Genomic DNA, 17,341 nt, shown 5'->3' with positions numbered 1-17,341 from the left:
TAGCACAAAATTTGATAAATTTTTTTTTGTGTTATTACTGCTTAAAGCTGTTAAGATTCTCCCTTTATGTGCAAAGGAGGATTAACATACCTTACCTTTCAGAACATGTCAGACTTTATATGTGCTTACTGCTTGTCAGTAGTCTGAAAGAATTGATGGAAGACAGATGCTGAATATTGTGAAATATTTTGATAGCTCTTTTGAAAAGGTTTGTCTTCCCCATCATTTGACTCAACACATTTCAAAGCAATCTTAAAGGTACAAATCTGTAGCAGCTAAAGCAGGAAAGGCTTGCTGGCCTGATCTATTTCTAGTTTAAAATTTTCCATGGTGGTCATTTTGAAGTTGACAGTATTTTTAATAAGTGGCAAGTACCCAAGTAGTACTTCTCTATGGGTTGCAGGCTGTCTTTTAAGAAAGAATCTGGAATTGAGTTCTCTAGATCTGATGACATGATAGGGTTAATAACACTAGCTGTATATTGTTTCTTCCTGCCAAGGGAAATGGAAATATTTGCTTTATTATTGTAAGAAATGAATGCCATTCTGCATTTTTCTTTTCTTGAAAGCAGAACAAAATTATGACTTGCTTTTCTTTAGCACTACTTAAATATTTGTTTATTCTTGTCTATTTATTTAGTCTTGTCTATGACCAAGGCAATAATTACATTGCATTTATCTGTTCATGATCTGACTAGTTCTTTCATAGTGTCCTCCTTTACTGGCTTTTCTCTAGTGTGGGTTTGTTGGGTTTTTTTTTCCCCCCAAATTTGTAGCTTATATTACAAGTTTTGTTACATCTGTACGTTTAATTGTGGCTTTCTTTTTTAGGCTTACCAATTACTAATAGTAATGAGAGAAAATGTTTTAACTCTTTAGGATCTACATGCTTTATAGCCAGTATTTCTTACTACTGAGATGTCTTCACCTTTTGGGAGATATTTTTTTAAAGACATATATGTGTAATATAAGTACATGTTATATATTTATATATATATATATATATATATATATAGCATTTTTTGGTTGAAGTTAATAAATTATTTACTTGTTGCAAGTGAATTACAGAATAAACTTGATCTGGATTTTCCTAAGATCAGGGGATATTGGTTGGATGTGATTTTTTTAGAGGTAGTTTGGTCCAACCTCCTGCCAAAAGGATTATTTTATACTTTTATATCAATATTTTTAAGTGTCTGTGATTGCTTATGATAATTTCCTGAAACAGATAATTAACAGATGCACACAAGATAACTAAAAAACTGGTATTATATCACCTCCTTTTTTTCAGTTAGCAGCTTTCAGTTCCTGCTTTTCAAATATGACTTAAATCAGTAATTGTAACTTCATTTTATGCTTCAGTCTTTAGAGACTAGAAGTACATTCTTGTTTGTGTAACTGCTAAAATGTGTTTCATAATGGGTATGGCCTTTACTAATCTTCCACTACGCAGGATGTTGTACAAACTTGTACATATTTCACTTCTGCAGATACAACTTAGTTTCATTTCTGTATTATTATGCCAGGAAGCAGTGAATGAGTCACTTGCTGTGAGATAGTATGTGCATTTGAATATAAATTGTTATTCATTAAAATGCAGAGAAACAGCATCTGAAAATTCTGAAATTAAGTGTATGTGGTGGATGCATAACAAAATATGGAACATGTCTTACAGGGTTGTTATCCTTGTTCAACCATTCCTAGTCCAAAAGCAGCTTGTGTATTGATGAGTCGTGGGTTAGCTGCTCTGCAGTGTATTGATATTCTGGAAATACCCCCTTTGCACTGTCCTGTGCCTGGTTTCTGTCAGATTCTATCAGTGCTGTTTCTGGGTAGCTGTTTGTAACAATTGAAAGAACTACCGTAATGCTGTATATAACACCGTGATGTTTTGTGAAACTTGAGCTGGCCTGAAAAGTCGAGTGTCCTCTCCAGTTTTGTATTAATTGTAAAAGATGTGCTCTTTAAGTTGCTGCTCTGATTTACAGCTTGCTGCAATTTAAGGTTTATTTACTTTAAGTTCTTAAGATACATACCCTTTTGTAAATAAAACTGCATGCAGTGTGATGCATTTTTTCTTCTGTATATTGCCTAGCAATATTGAAGTAACAGCTCATACTGTTTTCTGTGTTTTGAGGTCTGCAGTACATCTCTACAGGCAGTCAAAATAGGGCTTTGTGAGTTTGCATTAGTCTTGTGTTTCATATGGCACATGGAAACTTTACCTCTTCGGTGTGTGTGTGTGTTTGTACATATATGCTTAGTGTATCTGCCCACAATTATTAAAATTCAGTTCTCTATTACTCAGCCAATGGTCATGGCAGCTGCTAGCAATATGTTACTTTTTTCCTACTATGCTGATGTTGCACATGGTCTGTGTCATGAGTCGATTTGCCTGTTTTGCAGAGCTGTTCTATGCTTCTGATTGCTTTAGGTTTTGCTACATTTCCCTGCAGATAGAATGAATACAATTATAGAAGATGGGGCTTTTGATCTTGTTTTCTGTGCATCTCCCAGTTCATGCTCAAGCTACTAAACCAAACAGTTTTGCATGAGAAACTGGAGTTTAGAAACGGTAAAAACTGAAAAATGTGTGCAGTTCCTGTGATCAGGTGTGTATGTTGACTGTATCTACTCGTGTATTCAGTAGAGCTGTGCTGTGACTGGATCCAGGTAAGCAGATCAGCAGCAGAAAGGGCTATCTTCTATAAGCATTTTACTGTACTGTCATGGCTTTTGTGTGTGATGGTTGAGTTTCCCAGAATTCCCTCTGCTGCTAGATATCCTGTCATCTCAGTAGAGGCCAAATTGCTGCCTTTAAACACTTAAAGATGTAGACAGTATTAGGAATTATATATGAGCCTGCTGTGGAATTTCTGCAGTTTTGGAACTTCCCAATGAAATAGCACTTGGACTTAGTCTTGCATCTCTTAGTTGCTAACCACTTCCCAGTAAACCAAAATTTTAGTACATTTTTTGGGATTCAGCACTGTGCTTTGTCCACTTTCTGGTATTTATGGATAATACAGATGCTTTCATTAGATGACTTTTGCTTGATTTGGGAGGAGTGGTTCCATTTTGCTGACATGTCTTGTTCATGTATTTGCTAAGTGTTCATCTCAAACAGGAATTGAATAGGAATTTGAGGTATTAGATAAAGATGAAGCTGCACCTTCATGCTGGCTTCTAGATGTACCTGGGTTTATTGGTATGCATATAAGCAAGAAGGTTCTAAAAGCTGTCAGCTGATGGAATTGCTCACATTGCTGTGAAATATGGCTGGGAGATAAAACTCATTCATGTATTGAAGTTGGCCTCTAATGAATGTTTGGTGTTTCAGTTATGGCTATGTAATGCAAACATGACATTCTGTGTGTGATATGCTAACATAGTTTGCCACATATGCTGGAAAGGCTGTGTTCTGAAATTTACAGCATTTTTTCCTTAAGGTGAATAAATCTAAACACAAAGTCAGAATATTAAAGACTAATGTCTATTACAAACATTTGTCTGCTACATGAATATACTACTAGGTATTGATACCTAAACCCTGGTTGTAGGGCCTGTATTGGGCAGGGGATCAGATGGGGTTTAGCTTTAGTTCTTTGACCTGAAGTACATCAGCATTATATCTAAGAGATCTATGCAAGATCTGATGTTTTAAAAAGTGCAGTTATTCAAGTACAATGGAAGTACAATGGAGTAGAAAAAATTAGAGTCTTAGCTTTATATTTGGCCTTAGTATAAAAATTTTACTGTCAAGCTGATTGTAAAAATGTTTGGTTCAGAATTCAAACCAGATGGTTTTATTGTCCTGCTTTGTCCCCTCCTTGATAGTGTTTTGCTTTTCAGGTTGTTGTAGTGACTGTTTTGACATAATTGTAAATATTTCTTCAGGCTAGTTTCAGACTTATTTTTTTCATTTTTATAAATGCAACCACAACATTGAAGTTTTGGGCTTTACTTTTTCCTGAATTGTGTGTTGTTTTCTTCTGAAATATTTTCTAGCAAAAGTTTGTAACTTGGAGATATCACGCTGTTCTTCATTGTTTCTCCTTTGCTGCTCACATATCTGTTCTAATAATAATTAGTGATTTTTTTTCATTAAATATTCACAGTAAGTTATAATACTCTGAGCCAATATTTTGATTTTTTTTTTTTTTTTTTTTTTTTACCGGAGAAGTATAAATGATCCCTGCAACTGTAGGTTTTATTAAGATGCATAATGATATGGTGATTAACAACTGCATACTGAAGATATGGACTGAACAGACTGCTTCTTTCTGCTTGGGTATCTTTCAAGTATGGTTTTTATTATAGTGTTAGAGCATGTGAAAATAAGCTATAAATGCCTCAGCCATAAAGAGAATAGTAGTGCTAACCCATAGATGCATGTCAAGTACACCTCTCAGGTTTCAAACACAAATGATACGTTGATGCTCAGTACAGAAGAACAACATTTCAGCTGTTTGGTTGGGCAAAGTACATTCTGTCTTTGAAGAATTCCATTTCTTATTTGCATTTGCCAATTTCATTTTTTATGTGAGTGCATCAACCATAAACCATTCATCCAGCTCTTGCTGAGAACGTGTAGGCTTAGTAATTAGTGATTGAAAACAGATCAATTTCCCATTTGATAGGGTGAGAAATGGCATGTCCAAGCACGCTCAGGTTCCATGCATACCTTTAACCATGCTTAACTTGACTAATATTCAAAACCATCTAGACTTTGAGTGATGGGGGAGGGGTCTTGGGGTTTTTTGGCTGTGGTTTTTTTTTTTTTTTTTTTTTTACTTTTTTCCTTAGAAGATTGAGGGAGACTTTCTGCTATGGTAGGTTTATTTTCTTGCTTGCTTTCAAGGTAAATGATTGCAGTTTTTATCCTAAGAACTTTATGGTTTTCCACATGGATACTTCACTTTAGTATTGTACCACATCTTTTCAGGAATCTTCTTATGAAGAATTTTTCTGTGTTTTAGAATTTGTGTAAGGCACTGGGTTTAGCATGTTTGTAGCAAAATGAAATGCTCTTACTGATGCAATAAAATTTTGGCAGTTCTGCTTCTTTATGTCATTCTTAATCTTCTAAGTTTTGGTTAAAAGCAGTGTTAAATAGGTGCAGGGAGATGTTACAAATGTTTTGGTTTGTTTTTATATAAATGTTCCTGTTCAAAGGAAACTATTTGTACTTTGTTTCTTAAAGCTAGGTGTCTTATACAACAGTTGTATAGTTATAGTGTAAAACTGTGAGTCTTCAGTTCTGTTTAAAACTTAGTAAAACTACAGAGGTGAGCCTAAAAAGGTTCAATGTAAAGTATCATAAAAAGTGCCTGATGACAAAATGATAACCTCAAGGTGTTTTAAGTGTGTAACTGCTAATTTGGGTCTTTTCCAATCAGAAATGTTAAACAAGTTAATTTTAATGTGACTGTGCATGCAAATGCATTCATTAACAGATATAAGTATCATTTTCTCTTCTCTGAAAATACTTGTATTATGTTTGGGAATAGGTGTGTGAGGGGTTAAGTTTGCTTCAAGGTAGTCACTAGATTTCCACTTCTTATTTTATTGATCTCTAAGATACAGGTTTGTGTTTGTAATTTGTGTACCTTGAACTTCAAACATGGTTTTTGTCTTCTTGAGAATCAATAATGCTGGGGATTCAGATTCATATGACAGCATTCAGAGGAAATGCTTGAATTTCTTGATATGAAATGTAGTGATCCAGCATAGAAGTGTAGAATAAAAAAACACAGAGCACCTTTTAACAAACATTCTGTAGGCTGAAAAGGTTGTCTTCCTCTACTGATTAAGCTGAAGTAAGCAGGAACTTTAGAAGTATTATTTAGGTTATCTCTTCCTGTCACATCTGGATTTTGTATGTGACTGTAGATGTTGGATCTTATATTTCTGGAGACTAGGATAAGTTGTTGTAAGTAGCAGTATTGGAGAAGTGTATGTGACATCATAAATATTAAAGAAAGCTTATTTAATTGAGACATGATAAAACTGCTCTCAGATCATGGTAGAAGGTAAGTTAGGAACTTTGTCTTATTTCCTACTGGTGAATTCACAAACAGTTGCACTGCTCCTTCTCATTAAAGGCAAGTAGAAACACAAATTAATATAAAGAGCTTTCCATACTGATATGTGTATATTTTAAATTGTATGTCTTCTCTGAGATGATACTAAAACCAAAAGCTCACCGTAAAGTCCTCCCCAGGAGTGAACAAACCAATGGGCAAATACAATAAACAAAACAAAACCACAACCCCTCTGGTTTTCCTTTACAAACAAGAGCAAACTTTGCTCAGTTTGGCTTTCCACACTTTATGCTAATCCTCTCTGCTCAGCTAGCTTTTTTTTTTAACTTCTTTAGTTCTGTTTTCTTCATGTAGCTTCTTGAAATATTGTGTAATGTTAGCAGATTTGGAGCTTGTTGGTCTGAAAAGCCCTGCAGTCTTTTGAAAAGAACTTGGTAGACTTGTGTAGTGACCTGGAATGTCACCATCTGCATTCAAGAAGAATATCTATAAAAGATGTGCACTGAACAAAAGTTTCAAGATGATAAATCAAGAATCTCGTGGTAAAACAGGTAGAAAGCTACACCTAAATCCACTTTGACTTCTAAAAATTAAAATGAAATTATAAAAGGCTAGAAAATGTCAAAGCTGTTTGCCTGTACAGCTTTGAATTTAATCCCCAAGTGCATACTAGGTTTTTTAATTTTCTTTTTTTCTTGTCTTCAAGCATGTTTGTATATCTAGTTTCCTCACAGGACACTGCCTCTGTTAGTTCTTGAGACTTGCTTCAGTGATAAATTTGTGCTATATAGGGAGGACCTATGTGTTTTAATAGTCTCTGTTTCTGTTATTGCAGAAGATGATGCATGATAAAGAAAAACAGTATCAGTGTTAAGTATGCTACCTTAAAGAATGGCACTTGAATGCTGTTTTTGCTAAGTAGTTATAAGTGGTAATTAAGATGCAATGCTGATGTTTACCATCTTAATGGAAATTCAGATATTTACATTTCAGTTAAGACTAGTCACTGTTCCTTATTTTGTGGTACTTAACTATGGTCTGATTACCAGATTTGCTTTTGCATTTGAACTCAGTGGAAGTTGTGTTGTAAATGTGAATTTTTATTTGCTGTATGTATCCTAAAAAAAGGGGGGATTTGGGAGTTGTTGTCCAAAATCATTGGGTCATTTTGACCTCATGTTTCAGGATTCAGTCTGTCTCGTTTAGTGTGGTTCATTTGCTTTGTACTTCAAGCATTTCTTTGCAGCTCTCATACTTAAAGAAATTAGGCAGTGTATTAAAATAAAGCTGTATATTAAACCATAGGAGAAACTTACTGAATTCTTGCTGAAACACCCTGAAAATGTCGTATAATCTATTGATGCTTAAAACTGTCAAAACACTTGTGTAGGAATGAGGATGGAATGAGCAAATCCCTGGTTTTCCTGCAAGTACAGGGAAGGACCGAGTTAGGGTTACCCTCATCTTCTGTAGTTTTGGTAATGAAATGCTTGTAGCTTGAATGTTGGTGTTAATCTTTTTATGTAGCTTCTTTCATTTTAAAGCAAGGTCTAAATCAAAGCTTCAGGTAGAGAATTCATTTGGTAACCTGTGGTTCATGGGTTAAACTCTTTAAGGTTTTAACTCTCAGTTCAACTCTTGTTTCAGCCTTTATTGCTTGAGTTATGGCAGTAGTACCAACAGTAGTAGGTTGCTATAGGTTGCTGTTCCCTGTAGACCAGCATTAGAATCTCTGCTGGTAAGTGTTGAAAGCTTAATGACAGCAGTGTTGTAACCTGAAGTGTGCTGAAGAGCATATGGGCTGCTCTGCCTGTAGTGTTCCTGCCATTGCTCTCTGTGGGTTTTTTGTTTTGGTGGAGGGAATAGAGGGGGTGTTTGTTTTTTGTTTGACACAATTCTTGGTTTTCTCACTCTAGTAACAGGCTTCTTGGCCCTCAAGTTATGACTTCCTTGTCAAGATTTGTGATTCTCCTCTTGCACTGACTTTGTTATTTTTTTTCCTCCTTCTCTTGCCTGCCAAACCCTATTTTTCTCTGTGGCCCATTTGAGCTCTTTAGTGCTCTGCATTCCAATTGGCTGGGAGCTTCCTTGGCTCAGGAGGAAGACTTAGATTGTAGACACACCATGAAGCAATCCAAACCTGAAACTATTCAGATTGTAGAGTTTAAGGAGCACAGGTGGATTTTGGGGGATAATGTGTGGATAAATATTTTAATCCCTAGGGTACATAAAAACTGTTTTTTAAGATGTTGCTTTGTAAATTTGAACCAAACCTTTTGTTTGGGAAGTTGAAATAACAAAACCAACAGTCCTTAAAAAGAAGCTATTCTCTCACTTATTCTCAACCTACTGTCTTTGTAAATTATGTTGTAACTAGTCTAGAAGGAGCAACATGCATCCCTTAATGCTTATTAGAGAAAAAAAATAAGCTACTCTTGATTTGTCCTGAGGTTAACTTCAGCCCTAATTATTTGGCAGAAGTTATAAAATTGGGAAGATTATGGTGAGAGGTGGTAGACAACTTTGCTAGGTTGTCCTTCAGGCTTCTTAATTATTTGTTCAATGAGATAAAGGATGAGATCAGGTGTCTTTTCCTGCCATGTGTAAACAGAAGAGATTTGGAATGTCCGACTTGTTTTGCAAGCTGGCTGTTTGGATCTGGGGGTAAAAAAAAAGTAAGATGTATATTCAAGAGCATTTTCCCAACCACCCAGATTTTTGCTAATAACTGTGTTGTGATCCTGTTTTGAGGCAGCTTTTTGAACAGTTAGGGCATAAGCTACTTTTGTTGTTGCGAGTCAAGTTCATTAACTTGGGGAGGGTCAGAGGGAAGAAAGGAGTCTAAGTTACTGTGTACGTAACTAGGATGGGTTCTTATTTGACCTGAAGTCTGTCTTGATGCAGCAGCACAAGCCAGCGAGGAGACTGTCACATTCCGCCGTGAACGCAGCACATTTAGGCGTCAGGCAGTACGACGCCGGCACAATGCAGGGAGTAACCCTACCCCTCCTACATTGCTCATCGGATCACCCCTCAGGTAGGGTATCTAAATGTTCCACCATATTTAGCATGCATGCAGCAGACCACTTCCCCACACCCACCAGTGTTGCCAGAAAAGCACTTTTTACTTCCTTCCCCACCATAACCTCCTTGAGCTGTCACTGCATGTCACTGTGGGCTTGTTGAATTGTGCATGTATATGTGGCACTATTTAAAAAATGGTCAGGATAGTCAGTCTCTAACACGTTATAGCTGTTTTCAGATCGATATAAAAATTAACTAATGCTAACAAACTTAGCCTCAGTGGTTTTTATAAAAAAATTATGGAAATAATATCAGCACTCCCCATTTTGGTTTTCTTTTCTCGAAGAATGTAAGCATTAGGGACTAGTATTGTGATCACTTTCCACATATGCAGATTGTGAGAGATAAAGCAAAATGACAGAACATTATAAAAGGCTAAATACATACAGAGATTTCAAATCTAAAATACAGGTAAACCTTTATGAAGATCTTGCAGCTTTTTATAGCAAAAGAGAAATAATTAATAGAACGCCCAGTATTGGTTAGTGTTAAATCCAATTGTGTGGCACTTTACATGTCTTGGCAATGTTTAAAATGTAGTGTGTACACGTGTCTCAGAAGTCCCTCAGCCTTTACTGGCCCCTTTGTTTACAATCCTGAGCCTAGTGATTTTTACATACAGCAACTCTGTTTGATCAGTCAGCCTGAACAGTAGAAACAGCACTCACCATAAGTTTTTAAACTTATGTTTTAGTCTTTCAGTTTCTTGGTTGCTTATGGTATTGGAAAATCTGGTGAGGAGAAGTCCCCTACAAGAAGGAACAGTCCCCTATAAGTACTGGAGTGATTTTTCCTTCAGTTGCACGATAAAATATGTAGGAGTAATTACATTTGTTATATATTCTTAGTGGTCTTCCTTTGTATGCTCAAGTCTTTCTGTGTTTTGTGAATATTTATGTAGTTTTTTGAACTAGGAAGAGCTGTAGAAACTGAACAAATAAAAAGAAAATACCTTACAATAGAGGATGGCACAGGAATTGTGCCATCTTTTTCACACCACTAAAATATTTGAGGACTAGGTTTGCAAATTTTCCTCAGGCAGGGGGAGCGCAAGAATGGTACATAGAAATATACTAGATGAAGGATTGACTTCTGTCATGTCAAGGACTGAAACAAGTTAGGTGTGTTTTTAGTGGCCAGTGCAGTATGAAGTAGTAATCATTAAATTTCAGTTTTTCCTTTGTGGAGATTTTGGTCTTGCTGAATGTAGGGTGTTTAAGCTGGTGATAGTGAAGGATGATGAAATTTTCTATTCTTTCACATCACTTTTGCTTTATCTAATTGCCTTCGTGTGCCTCTGAGCTTTTGTTTTCCAATTTTTTTTTATAAAGGAGGGTAGTGCAGCTTTGTGTATTGCAGCATAAGAGGCTGTGCAGGCTAAAGAAAGTGCCTTAACTGTGTATTAGTTAGAAAACAGTGTTTTCTTTCTTGTAGATATAAAGTAAGGAAAATAAAGGACTCTGTTTTAAACTGTGGTTGACAGCTGCCTCATTTCCACATGCTGGTGCAATCATTAAGATTCCCATGGCTTAAGCTTGACTTCAGTGAGAGACTATGAAGTAACTTTGTGAGTCATGAATTTCACTTTATGGAGTGGGAGTAACTCTTTAATCAGACAAGAAGTTCAAGGGTAAAAAGAAGCAGATTAAATATTTTAGCCTTGTATTGCCTCTAAACATCTTTATCTAAATTTGTTCTATTCTAAATTTTAAAAAAAACCTCTCAAAACCACTCACTCTACTTTGTCTAACATAATGACATATAAATTATCAAAAATATTTTATAATATGAACATATTCAGAATTGAATGCTTGGGCAGGTTAATTTACTCAAAGTACTTTTTGTGATGCTAAATGACTGTCCCTTGCAGTAAATTGCCTTAGTCCAACCAAACACCGAAGTGCTTTCATATTTGTTTGACACAAATTCAATTTGAGCTATCAACTGTAGAATGTATCTGAAAAAAAGGTGTTATTAGTGTCCTAATTTCTAGGGGAACAGTCTAAAAAAACTCCTTTCCTTAGCTTAATTTTAGTGTAAATTTTGTGTTACTGGAAGAAGGAAACCCTTAAGAAAAATTTAATAGAAATCATGCCTAAGGAGCAAAGGTGAAGAAATACAGGGAGATTTTTAGCCAGTTACTACTAACAGGTTTTCAAAGCATCACTGCAACTGTACTGACATCACTCCTGTATGCAGTTGGTGAGCTGTCCCCATCTAGTTTCTGATATTGCTAATCCATGTCTTCAGATATTAAACTTCTAGGAGTATTAGATTTACTAATCTTCAGTTGCCCTGATGTTTTGTGTTTCTTATTCTTGCCAGCCATACTTTAATCTCTAATCTTCTAACTCTGTCATAAAATTGGATGTTGGGGGAATGTTCCCTAGGACCTGTTGAATTAAAAGTGATTTCTTTTTGTAATTTCCTATCCATGATTGCAATTACTTTTCACTTGCTCTCTGAAGTATTTAGTAAAAGAGACAATGGCATTGTATATCTGTATTTACACATATGGCAGTGGTAGACAAGTCAAACCTGGTCTAGTAAATTCTGCTGGTTTGACACTAAATTAGACACAAGATTATTTTGCCTGGTAACCTAAAAAACCCCAAAACTCAAAATGCACTGTAAAACACCATCCACCCTTGCTTTTGTCCTGTCTAGATGTCAATAATGTTTTGGGCACTTCAAAAATAAGTGTTCATTGGCATCCCATGTAGTCAATGGTGTATGCATGTGTGTAAGTGACTGTATGAAGCAGAAGTTTATTCGTATAATAATCAGGCAGAGATTAAACATGTTTTTTTGCATATCTGTGCAATTGGTTAACATTGATATTTTGATGGGATTTTTAAATTGTGGATAACTATTCAAAGGACAGCTGTGTATATATCTCTTGAGATGTATCTGCTATTTATGGGAAAGAAGTGTTGTTTAGCCTTGGTTTGGAGTTGCTTAAGGAAGGCAGTGAAGGTTGGCACATCTGTGAACTTCCCTAGGGCTTCCCCAGGGTTGCTGCATACTCACAGAAAGCCTTGTGTACTGCAGCAAAACACTGAATTTATAAGTTTCAGATTAAAATGTTGGAACACAGGAAATAACGAGTTGCAGTTATTTTCTTCCAGAGCCGTGTGCATGTATGCATTATTTTGCATGAGCTTTTCTTAATACCTGTTCTTATATCCATATTTTGTTTTCCAGTGATGCTCTAAAAAAAGAACTGGAAAGTAGATGATGTAGAAAATACTGTTAAAAGCAAGTACATCACATATAACCCTTCAACTCTTAGTAAGATCTTGTTTTTTTTAGTTGCCTCATTTGCCAACTCTAGCATCATGTTATAAACAGTGAAGTGTTTAAAGTAATAGGTGATACATACTGTTATTCAGAAGAGTGTTTAAGCTGTTTTCCAGTCTTTAAAATACAAAATATTTTATCTAAGATAATGCCTCAGCTAATGACAGTAAAATGTGACTTGTTTAAATCCACAAAATGAAGGATTATAAAACCACTGCTCTTGCCAAGATGGTATGATATCAGTTGTAAACATCATGTACTCAAACACTTTGTCATACCTAATGTTAAACAAGCTGTTAAAAAAAAACTCTTTGTAAACAGTTCTATAAAGTAATTTTGCAATGGAAGTCTGTGAAGAGGAGAATTAACATTTTCAGACATTGTCTGCTCATGGTTACAAATGTCTCTGAAAGCCAGGTTGACTTTTAAAACTTGAATTTTGGCGAGTAGTAAAGCTTTTGCTGTAACTTCAGAATAACTTGAGACTCAACTTTTGCCAATTACTAATTTTCTATGAAGAGTCTTATTATGTTTAAAATACTTCTGAATCCAGACATATAACTTCAGTTATCTACAAGGTCTGTGATATCGTATGTCTATTAACAAAGTTCAAAGTAATTTTCTAGTTAGTGCAGATTAATGATAAGAATGGTGATGTCTCTGTGACTAATAAAAAAGCCCTAAACAGCTGATCAGCTCATACTTGAATAAGTAAGTAGGACCCCAACTATTGTGAGAAGATTGGAATAGTCAATAGTAAACCTAGTTAATACCTCAGGTTAGTCTGTAGTTAAACTAACTGGAAGTAATTTGCTTTTGCAACCACAAGTTAAGACTGAAGAATATACTTGTTGGGTGACCTGGGCAGATCTTAGAAAGCAATACTACTTCTAAGAAGTTGATGGGAACAGTATCTGTAGGTTACTGATGTAACTAGGGCCTAAATACTCTACTACACAGAGCTTAGGAGTTACTTTAACCCTGTTGGCTGCTTAATGCTCTTATACTCATTTTTTAAAAACAGGTTTTTCTCTTTTAAACTGAAAAATCTTGTTTTGCTTCACTTCTGGCTCTTTTTCACTTCTTCCTGGTAATGTGTCCCCAATGCGTGTTTTCTCGTAGCCTTCAAGATGGTCAGCAAGGCCAGCAGTGCTCCTCCCAGGTCAGAGTGCAGTCCCGCCCCCCTTCCCAGGCAGCTGTGCCCGGCGCTAGCGCCTCCTTGCTGGTGAGAAATGGGAGTGTCCACTTAGAAGCATCACATGCCACTGCATCTGCTGTAGGCGGTAGCAGTTTGCACGATGAACTTGGTATGCAGGCCTTATGTAACCTTGGTGACATGGAAGTTTTAATACGGCAGATTTATTGGTAATAATGCAGTGAAAAAACAGCTAACCTGAGCTTTGTTCCTGAATCTTGTAGGTGTGTTTCTAGGAAGGCCATATTGCTCATCAGTTCATTACCTTTGTCAATCACTTTTCCAGGCACTTTATCGAATAGATGCATGATGGGAAATAAGGAGGCATAGATGCAAGTAATGGTGGTGTGAGAGCTTTCTTGATTTGAGCAATGTAACACAAGTAAAAAAAATCTTTCCTGTGGCCTGCAGGCAGTTGAGCAGAGATGGAGACTTTGGGGATCTTCTGGTTCCTGAAAAGACCAACTTGTTATGGTTCCTGGGAATTCTTGTTCTTATCCTTTTTAGATGAGTTGTTTAGCTGATCTTCAAAAAAGAAATAAGGAAATTAATGCTTTGCTTTTAATGCACACCTGAATTTAGGAGCTTGATACTGGAAATGAATCTGGATTCTTTCATATATCAAATACCATTTTACAGAGCTTTATACTGCCCTCTTAGTTCTTCATGGTGCATTTTATGTGGTATTCTTGGTTATTAACTTCTTGATTAACTTCAGTGCAGCTAATAAAATTGCCAGGAAGAAGTTAATATGGTCTTAATAAATGACTGATCTGCTGCATAGTACAGGGGCAGGTTTGGGAAAATTCCTGGCAAGGATCTTTGCAGCTATCTATACATGGCCTGAATTACTTATGACTTGATCATTAATATGTAATTCTGCCTTGGATTATTAAAATGGGCATCTTGAGCACTGGCAATTATTAGTGATGGAATTTTGAGCAGCTGTCAGCTGTAATAACCTAAAAATACAGGTTTGATCAGAACACTGACAAAATATTTGTTTCAGACTTTTCTGTAATCCATACTAAAGGATAAGTGAGTTGTCATCTTACCTCACTAGAGGGGAAGACTCCGTTAGTTGCTGGTCTGTGGTAACCCTTTAAATATGAGTTTGACTTAGTCTTCATTCTTCTGCATAATCTAGCTGCAGTGTAAGGAAAAATGGAATATAAGCAAAACTGAAAACCGCCTTGACCTACTCTGAGATGTTTTATAATACTTAACTGCAGATGTAATAATACACATAATCTAGTTATCCAATAATTTTTGCTGTAGATTCTGCTTTACTGTTTTTAGATAGAAGTGTTACTGTTTCAGTCTCAGTGCTTGTATGTGTCTCTTGACTGTGAAAGCTTGTCACACAAAACCCATTTTCTTTATTTAATTTGGACTCTGATTTCTTAAAAAAATAAAAAAAAAGTAACTCTGAAGTTGTTATACTGGTTACATCTGTCCAAGGTTCATGTTGAGCTATTTTCTTGAGGCTGTCATTATTTATTTGAAGGATTTGATTCATCTTGCCCAAAATAATGCAGTTGACATCTGTAGAATTTTTCATTTCATATGCAACCTAGGTCTATGTTTTTTAAGAGCTTATATTTGCTCTCGCAGAAATCCAAATAGTTCATATATAAAATTCAACATGTCATTCAGGCTCTCTAAAAAGGCATATTCATTGTATTTTTTCTGCATTGGAGTCTTCAGAAATTCATGTGATTCAATTCTTCTGAGACTTTACCCATACTGTGCTTACAATTATATGGAACATCACGTTGTCTTTGGGAGGCACAAAACTTCCAGGATCTGCTAGATAGGAATATGATGTATAGTAGGGATTTGTTTCCTGTTTTGAGACTCCGATCACCTAGTTTAAAATCCTTTGAGAAAAAACAGCTATTATAGGTGGGATTTTCTTGTGTTATTTTAGAAAAATAAGATTTTCCAGTTTGTTTAGCAGGTTTTGTGTAACAAGTCCTATCTTTTGTTAGGAGTAAAATAGTTGGCAAAATGGTACAAGCTTTCATGTGTGCGATTCCTTTATCAGGCCAAGAAAATATCTTTCCTTATAAATGGTACATGGTTAGTTTCTTTGGAGGTTTTTTTTTGTTTTTTTTTTTTTTTAAATCCTCAGTCAGGGTTGAAGTAACACCATTCTTCTTTTTCCATTGAGCCTAAGACTGCTGTTTTTGCTATGTTATCCCAAGATATCTTAAGTGAAAAATGACCCTGTTACTTTAGATTGTCTGTGTTTTGGGTTGCGAGAAAGTTGTTTTTTTGGTTTTTTTTTCCCCCCTTGATCAGCATCAGAATAAAAATTCTAGTTTATATAACAAGCAATCTTTCATATTTAAGTATTTTAATTTATGAAGGCAGTTGAATGGTTTTGAATATCGAAGCTTTTATGGAAAGATAAATGGATACACTGGTTACTTACTTTACTGAAGCCAATTTAGAAACAGTTACTCAGTATGTTTTGATAATTAAATAGTTGCAATTTATTTGGGATGGATGTGTGAGCATGTTTAAAGGTCCATGTAGAAAATAATGATTCACTTTCCATTATTCCTATAGAAAATACCTGTGTTGTAGTCTGAAATTTGGTATAATAGGATGTTGCGTTTTTGACAAACTTCATATAAGAGCAAAAAATGAATCACTTCAAAGTGTTCTAACTGAAAACATATGCATCTTTATACCATAGCTAACAGTAAAATATTGACCCTTGGAAATGGAGCTCCTAGCAGTCTACCAGGTTGTCAAATTCTGATTACTTTGGTTTTGCTAACTAGGATTTTAAAATTACTGACTGGAGCAGTAGACAAATATATCTTGATCTAATGATGATGTAATTTCAACATGTCAGTAAGCCTTTGAATGTGAACTAGCCTGAGAGGTTTGAAAAAAAAGTGATATTTATTAGATGTAAAACTAGGAAGCAAACTGAAGATAACTTAGCTGAGGAACGCACCAGAGCACCATTTTAGTTAGATCCTGAGCCACTTAAGTGTTCTGGGTTTTGACTGTGTAAGCTCATCAGTTTGTTGCTGTTGCCTGTTGATGCCCTTAACTGTGGGAATATGAGTTTGTACAGTGTGAACTGTTACATGGCTGTCTCTGGGTATGGTGATGAGATATTTTGGTCTTTTGGCACAAGGAAACTGGCTTTGAAGAACATGCATTTGTCTTCTCCTCTCATGTGAGAATGAAGATGTATTTTGGATTTGTGTGCTTGAGTATCCCAGTGTCTTGGTTTGTTTTTGTAACCTGGTCCAAATAGAATATTTTTGGCTGACATTAATTTGCTAAGAATTTACAGATATCCTTGGGTTTTTTTTGTGTCTGCGTGCAGTGAAGTTACAGACATTTATGTTGAGTGGGCAAACATGCCATTTATCATATTTCTTGATTTGCAACATAATCTTTGGAGTTTCCCATTTGTTCACAACTTGGTAAAACTACAGGCTTTAGAGAGAAAATACATTCTTAAACTTATTCAATGTGATGCTGTTCCAAGTATCCCATGGAGAGTGCTGTGGGAGACAGGAATGGGAGTGAGTCACTAGAGTAAATGAGAATGCTAGGTATATCCATATGTACTGACCCTTGAGTATTGAAATACTTTGTTAGAATTCGTGTACTGTGAGGAAGCTGTTTCTATCTTACAGGGTTTTAAAACTATTAAGGATTTTGGAGCTCAGACATATTGTCTCCAGTCA

At 35.7% G+C, this 17,341-nt stretch overlaps 1 protein-coding gene across 12 annotated transcripts in view; it reads left to right on the top strand.

The window, feature by feature from the left end:
- PCNX1 (pecanex 1) overlaps positions 1–17,341 on the top strand; it is an 87,008-nt gene that overhangs the window by 22,485 nt on the left and 47,182 nt on the right. For 5 of the 12 annotated variants that reach the window (XM_079309815.1, XM_079309814.1, XM_079309809.1 and 2 more), the window contains exons 7-8: positions 8,948–9,080; positions 13,550–13,734. The exons of 3 other annotated variants lie outside the window; for them this stretch is intronic. In XM_079309815.1, coding sequence (XP_079165941.1) covers positions 8,948–9,080; positions 13,550–13,734 — 318 coding nt within the window. The remainder of the gene's footprint in view (positions 1–8,947; positions 9,081–13,549; positions 13,735–17,341) is intronic. 4 more of the 12 variants (XM_079309813.1, XM_079309811.1, XM_079309817.1 and 1 more) reach the window with 2 other exon arrangements.

This window comes from Erithacus rubecula (genome assembly GCF_903797595.1).
Source record: "Erithacus rubecula genome assembly, chromosome: 6".
NCBI classification, from domain to species: Eukaryota; Metazoa; Chordata; class Aves; order Passeriformes; family Muscicapidae; genus Erithacus; species Erithacus rubecula.
This window is presented reverse-complemented; position numbering and strand designations above follow the sequence as displayed.